We start from the raw sequence: 7,618 nt of genomic DNA on the forward strand, positions 1-7,618 counted from the left end.
TAACTGCTTCCATTTTCTCCCCTTCTGCTGGCTGACTTTACATCTGCTTACAAGTTTAATAAAATGTTGAAGCAAGCTTTTCCATTAAATATTTGTGCTTCACGCTATCCCATGAATGCTGTGTCTCAATCTCACTGTTCAGGAAGGACTTGATGTTTCAGGGTCTCTCACTCCCCCACCCGCCCTTTTCATCTCTTCTCCCTCTCCCCACATGATTTCTGCCTTAAAAACAGCTTAACGTAAATATAAGAATGGCCATATTGGGTCTGTCCATCTAGCCCAGTACCCTGTCTTCCGACAGAAGCCAATGCCAGATGCTTCAGGGGAAAACGAACACGACAATTACCAAGAGATCCATGCCCAGCTATCTAGTCCCATATTATTGCTGAGTGGAGGGGATAGCAATATCGTTTCATCCCTTTTTCAATGTGCAACGATTGCAAATGATAATGAGTCAAACCCCACCCTCTTCAATTATTTTGGGCCAGACTGTGATAATTTATACTCTGTGTGAGAGAGGCTATTTTATGTGAAATCCCATTGAGGCCAATGGGACTATTTTCAGGGTAAAGTATAACCAAACATGCGTAAAGGTATCACAATTTAGACTTATATGGCTATATCCCTCATCATCTACTTTTATTTATGATAACAACAGAATAGGCTTTGACTCAGGTGGAAAAATATGACTCCTGGAGTAAAGGAAAACCTGAAACGATGCCATTCAATAAATCTGAATTTTGCAACAGAGCTGCAATACTGTGGATGGACATCTAATCATATGGCTCCGACTGAGAAGGAGCAGCATTACTTCTACATTCACTGAACTGCAACTAGTGGATGGGTTCTGTTTTTATTTTAAAAAAACATGAAAATGGCTCCTATATTATAGGAAAATATTAACAGATGTTGAAACTGCGTCTAGGATAACACTGTTTTAGGAGAAGATGGAAATGTCTATATTTATTTATGAATTAATTCTAGCCATCAGCCCAAGCTGTTGTGCATTCTGACCACTAGATTGCCAAGAATAATTTTGGCCTTATCGTCTGACTTTAATTCTAAATTTTTCTGAAGTGTAGATATTCCCCAACCACATTTTGCAAGCATGTAAATCTCCTTACTAGTGAAAATATATTCTGGGTTTTGTTTATTTTAAGGTTAACAGTACAGTTTACTTATATATTCTCATTTTCAGATACTGCCTCTTCTTTTTGTGAGTATGGGCACGTTCTGCCAATGACTGCAGGGGTTAGAGTAAAGGTACTAGCAATGTATAATACTTCTGAAATAGTCTCAATGATTCCTCCTCCTCTAGCTCAGGGAAGATGACAGATCCAAAATTCTGGAGGCTGAGGAAAGGGTAAAGAGATCCCTGTGGCTGATTAAGGCAGTGATTATGGTAACTAATTAGAACGAAGATGCAAGTCTGAACAGATGAATAGCATTAGAAAAGGTTCGAGAGCAGAAGACAGAAATGCAGATGAGGAACAGGCATTCCCAAGGCTGGATTAAGTGCCTCTCTGAACCCTCTTCTACAGAGAGAGGGAAGTACCTTTTATTTAGTGAATAAGATCCAACTTACATTTTCATAGATGTTAACTGAAATAACATCTAATGACTAGTCATCCTGGACACTCCTGTTTGGAGAATCATGCAAGAATAAGATTATTGGAAATGCTCCAATACACCAGACCTGGTCTTTGTTGCATTTTCTTTCCTCCTCTTGTACTAATTTTAGTTGTAACCCTAGGGGAGCTGGCTATGTGATGAATGGCAAACCCCATTATATCTGAAAGCTACTGTTCAGCAGTGGTTGAGGCACTTGTCAAACAGACTGACAAGTCTGAAAACTACTTCATGTTGACCTCATATCTAGCTCAAACCATAAAATTCAAACCAAGAAAGTATATTCAGTAAACCAGATTAAACTTCTTTACACAGAGACTTGGCATCCAGGAGTCATTTTAATATCACAGCCTAGGGCAGTGGTAGAAAGATTGCATCCATGCTAGAAAAGTATTCAGTTGTCCAAATCATCCACATTATTGAACAATAGCCCATAGCGGTTTTTGTTTTCATAGATGCTATATAACTATGTCCGTACTACGAGCTAGGGATGTGATTCCCCCAGCTCATGTATACATACTTGCACTAGTTTGATGAGAGCTAGCATGAGTATAAATACCAGTGTAGTTGCAGTAAGATGGATAGCAGCAGCAGAGTCCAGGCTGAGATGTACTGAGTATAATCTCACCTGAAACCAGTGGGCACATACTTGGCACAGCTCAGCCATGCCTTCATTGCCGTTACCTATGCTATCACAACACTGCTATTTATGTTCACGCTAACTCTCACAGAGCTAGCACAAGTATGTGTACTTGAGCCTATAATTTAATGGTCTAGTTTTCATTAGATGTGATAGCTTGGTAGACCATGATATTTTAATTTTAAGAGATACGAACAGCATGTTGCAAAGACATACACTACAATGAAACACAACACACTGACAAAAATGAGTTCTGTATCAATACAGAATGAAGAAGAAATGGTTGAAGTTTCTTTATTAAAGTCTGCATAACCTATGAACGCTAACCAAATACAAAGTCATGTGGTTTGGTACGGTTTATTTTTTAATTCAGGCTGATATCTAGGGTATTTTTTTCATGGAGAAACATGTTTCTTACTGGGGGAAAAGGAAAAATATCTTCTGCAGAAAACTTGTGAAGCCTATCTGTGCACTTGCACACAATTCTGTACAATCTTTATAGCTGCAAGTAAGATTTATGTAAAGTTTGTGGTTAAGTTCATTAAAATGGGATTTTCTAATGTACTCAGTGCAGACTTAACTCTGCTTTCGTTGAAGTCAATGGGAGTTTCACCATTGAAATTATGCTCTATTTGAAACCAATGCTGAACAGCTTCTGAAAATCATACCCTTAAGCAAATACATACATAGAGCTTAGCTCTGAGTGCCTTCAGCTCCCATTTAACTTAGTGGGAGCTGAGGGCATTCATTCAGCACCTCACAAGATCAGCCCAGTAAACAATGACTGCTTCAACTGCCTTTTCTTAATATCTTTTATGCATACATAGATACTGAAGAGGAGCTTCTTGAGCCAGTTATTTTCATCCTGAATGCTTTTCTACAGTACTCACCTCCTTCAGGATAATGAGTTGGTGCTGAATAAAAGTCAAGCTTATCCTTAAGGTCTTCTTCATTCTCTTTTTCCCACTGCAAGCCTATCCTCTTCCAATAACTCACAGCCAGTTGCCTAAAGTGTAAAACCAAAGTGTTTGAACCACCATCTTTACATACATACAGAACAAAAGCATTTTTAAATGAGACTGATGGAAAACTAGAAGCCCCTCTACACTCAACTGGAAGACTTATTTGAATACACTGGGACAAACACTAACTTCAGATACATTTATGCAACTGTAAAGGCTAGAAGTTTTTTTTCTGTTAAATTAAGTTTAAGTTCTACAGAAATAAACAGTGTGGATCTCAACTAGCTGGGGAGAAAAAACCCTTTTGTTTTGAGAAGAATACAACCGCCTCTACCCTTTTGATAATCACATTTATATGAATGCAGCACTAACAAAAAAAATTACTGAAGAGTTGTGTATAGAAATAAGCAAATCAGCTAAATAGAAGAGCAGGACATTTTCCAGAACTCCTACCTGAGCGTAGAAGTACTTTAATACAAATTATCTATAAAAACTGGATCCTTTGTTCTGCTTACTTGTTCTCAGGCATTTCATCAGTAAAGCTGCTGAGTAATAAAGGAATCAACTTGTGAAAGTAAGAATATCTATCCCGCAGGTGCAATAGCCATTCTCCAACAACACTTGTAACAGCTTGCCGAACCTAGGAAGGTGAGAGAAACAACACACTGCAAATTTTACTACAGCCCCAAAACTTGAAGGGAAGAACTCTGAAAACAAAAACCTTGGAGTAAACTTTAGCAAAGTGTCTAGAAGAGCCATCTATCAAATATATTTACAAAAACAATAAAAACACACATAATGAACTTTCATACAAGACAAGTAAGCTTTGAGGAAAAGAAAAAAAAAATCAGGTAAACTATGGTAGTAGACTGCTGACATTTCCTGTCTACATGTCCTGATCATCATTATCTTAGCTCATCATTCCCTGAAGTACAGCCCCAACATAGGGTATGTCTTCACTAGTGATGTTAAAGTGCTGCTGAGGCCACTTTACGGCACTGAAACTTGCAGCGCTCAGCGGGGTGTTTTTTCACACCCCTGAGCAAGAAAGTTGCAGCACAGACAAGGCCATACATTATTTCCATTTAAATGGTAGATAAAGTCCGACTCATTCTAAATTACAATAGTTCTTAGAGGGAGTACATAATGAAATCAGGTAAAAACATGGCACCCTCTACTAATAAAAAATATTTTAAAAAATAATATTCTTCATTTATACAGCACATTTTAAACAAGGCTCTCAAAGCCTAACACATGCGATGTAGATATGGTAAAATCTAGATTTTATAAAACTCCATTTAACCTAAAATGCTTGGGTTCCCCCATCCTGAGATAACATTCTTCATAGGCACTCAGTCCTGCTAGATTGCCCAATCCAGCAAGTACTGTATATACTCGTGCATAAGCTGAATGTTTTTGGTAAAAAAGTGATGCATCAAAGAGCAGGGGTTGGCTTATAAACGGGTCGACACCAAAATTTGATGATTTTAAACTCTATGGAATCATCGAATTGAATATCTAATACATTATTGTTTTGTTTACTTGGAACGTTTGCAGGCATGGAGTCCCTCAGCATCCTGTGTCCCCGGTTCAACATTCCACAGGGAGCTGAGGGGCTCCATGATTGCAGATGCTCCAAGTAAACAAAATGTCCTGACCTGCCAGCAGCTTACCCTGATGGGCTGGGAGCCAAAGTTTTCCAACCCCTGAAATATAGGGTCAGCTTATGAAAAGGTCACACAGTTTTTTGCTATTTTTACCTATCCATTTTGGAGGGTTGGCTTATAAATGAACAGGCTAAAGAACGAATACATACGGTACTTAAAGGTGTGCTTAAATTTATGTATATGAATAATCCTATTATAAGTCAATGGAACCAACCACATGCTTAAACATTTTCATATGTGTTTTGCTGGAGTGCTCAGTTCCTTGCTGGATCAAGCCCTAAGAGTGCAGGGAGAACATAAATGCTATCACTCAACTCTGTCAACAAACACTTTAGATTTTCTGGTTTACATGGTCTTCAAATATTCTATCACTCAACTCTGTCAACAAACACTTTAGATTTTCTGGTTTACATGGTCTTCAAATATTCTATCTGCTAAATACTACTGTGCTGAAGGATTATTGCAAATCCCTTTGATATTACAAAGATTTTTGTCCGCCCCGGAAAGACCTTCATAAAACAAAACAAAAAGAGTTCTCTTCAATTATACACATATTACTGAGGGACAAAAGAGCTAAAGGACTAGATATTTAGAAATATTTAGGCACCTAACTCCCATAAAAATCTGGCCCTAAGTAACTTCTTCAAAGTTATGTAGCTAGGAGTAGTACAGACTGGAACACAATCCAGAACTTCTGATACTAGACCGCACATCCTCCCCCCAGAAGTTGAGTATTACAGCTTTATTCACAAGAACGTGCCACTCTCCCTCATTTTTGAGGATCCCTCCTTGCTGGCTAATTTTTACTTGGTCAACTTTATAAATTAATATACAAATACTTATATTCAGCTGAAGCCAAAAATCTTAATGAAGCTACGAACACAATTTAGCTGGTGTTAAGAAGTGAACAGATATTTTATTACATTATTTTTATCCCTAGAAATATGTTAATGAAGGCAGGGGCAAAATCTAGACAAAAGAAAGTAGAGTTACCTGAGGAATCTCATCAAAAAGTCGCTGGGCCAGATGAGAGAGAACATCATCTACAGACTTTCCATTGCCAAACTGTATCACCGTTCCTGTGGCCTGAATCACAGCAACACGGACTCGGAAGTGCTGGTGTGAAACTGTTTGCATTAAGGGTTTTATCAAAAATTCTGACTGCATATGAAAGTGTTCTATTAGAGGAGAAAGAGAGAAAGCTCAGCTCTATCTTCCTATGTATGCATACAGCAGACCTTATGCAAACATCACCCTGCATTTATGTAGCACCTTCTGGACATGGATCTGATTTATATCACTATGTTTATGTATATACATGGTCTCATTTGGCATAGTGTGTTAGACTCGGATAACAACACATTTGCATCTCTTCCACTGTCATCCCAGTCCCATGACCATCCCAGCACCCTCCTCCTGCTACAGCTTGTTCCCTATAATTCTGATTCCATTCTTTCTATCCTGCCCTATACTCACACATCCCCAGTTAGGATGGCCAGAGCAGCACTGTCCACATACCGGCAACTCCTTCAGCCAGGTGCTGGCATCCTGAATTCCAACCCCAATTCACCCTTTTCATCCTCAGGGCCACTAATAATGCTCCTGCAGATCCCTCATCCTCCCTGGCTTCCTCCACCATCTCTCTCCTCCTCAGCCACTAACCCCTCGCCAGACCCGGGCACAGGACCCTGTGCACCTGCAGCTCTCAGGCCACTCCAGCCCCACTGGCTCCCTTCCCCGGGTCCCACCTGGCATAGCCCTGGCGCTGGCGGCCGCACACCTGCAGCTTTCACGCTTGACCTCGGGGTAGGGGTCGAGGAGGGTGGCCTGCAGGATGCGGATGATCTCGGGCAGGTAGGGGGCCAGGGCGGCCTCGCAGAGCTCCAGCAGGAGGCTCAGGAGCTGGATCAGGGCCAGGCGCAGCTCCTCGCAGGGCTCGTGCGATTGCCCGTGCGGCGGGCAGAGGCGCTGGGCCAGGGCCGGCAGCAAGCAGGGCAGGGCCTCAGCGGGCCGGGCGCCGTGGCTCAGGCCGTGGCAGGTGAGCTGGACGGCCAGCTCCCGGCAGCGCTCGGCCGGATCCCCCACCAGGCACCGCACCAGCGGCCGCAGCAGCTGCTTGGCGAAGACTTCCTGCAGCACCGGGGCCGAGAGCGGCCGCTCCTGCACCTCGGCCCGGATGGCCCGCAGAGCCCGCAGCCGCGTATCCCGGCCGGGCTCCTGCAGGCCGCTCAGGTGCCGGCCCAGCGCCTGGACCACCTCCGCGGCCCGGCGCTGGTCACCCAGAGCCTCGTCCTCGGCCATGCTGGATCGTCGCTAGGGAGGCTCAGGCCGCTCGCTGCGGCCCGTTACTAAGGACTCTGCTCCGCTAGCGGCCGCTTTCACGGCAGTAAACAAATGCTTTACGGCAATTTCAACATGCAAGAAACTTTATTGGCAACGGGGTCTGCCGGACACTGACACTAGGCTGGGGTGGGTCTCGCCTGGCAAACCACTCCAGCGCCGCAGAGACAATTTGAGGGAATGATACGGGGTTAGAGAGGGAGCATGGGGCAGTGGTTACTGAGCATAGCAGGGAGCCAGCGCTGCTGGGTTTAATTCTATAGCTACCCTGCCTCAGTTTCCCCATGTGTTAGCTGGCGTTTGCAGTGCAGTTGGTGACCCTGACGTGGTGCAGCATAAAGGCTGCCCCTTAGCTAGGGTTACCAGCCCTCCGGGATTGG

At 42.7% G+C, this 7,618-nt stretch overlaps 1 protein-coding gene across 3 annotated transcripts in view; it reads right to left on the reverse strand.

Annotated features, from left to right (window-relative positions):
- DNAAF5 (dynein axonemal assembly factor 5) overlaps positions 1–7,361 on the reverse strand; it is a 46,087-nt gene extending 38,726 nt beyond the window's left edge. The window contains exons 1-4 of one of the 3 annotated variants that reach the window (XM_050966302.1): positions 6,647–7,348; positions 5,892–6,076; positions 3,747–3,871; positions 3,160–3,275 (exon numbers count right to left, since the gene is read on the reverse strand). In XM_050966302.1, coding sequence (XP_050822259.1) covers positions 3,160–3,275; positions 3,747–3,871; positions 5,892–6,076; positions 6,647–7,199 — 979 coding nt within the window. In that variant the 5' untranslated portion in view covers positions 7,200–7,348. Of the gene's footprint in view, positions 1–3,159; positions 3,276–3,746; positions 3,872–5,891; positions 6,077–6,646 lie in introns of all 3 variants that reach the window. The other 2 variants (XM_050966305.1, XM_050966303.1) reach the window with 2 other exon arrangements.
- Between the last annotated feature and the right edge of the window lie 257 nt (positions 7,362–7,618).

This window comes from Gopherus flavomarginatus, chromosome 9 (genome assembly GCF_025201925.1).
Source record: "Gopherus flavomarginatus isolate rGopFla2 chromosome 9, rGopFla2.mat.asm, whole genome shotgun sequence".
Classification (NCBI taxonomy): Eukaryota; Metazoa; Chordata; order Testudines; family Testudinidae; genus Gopherus; species Gopherus flavomarginatus.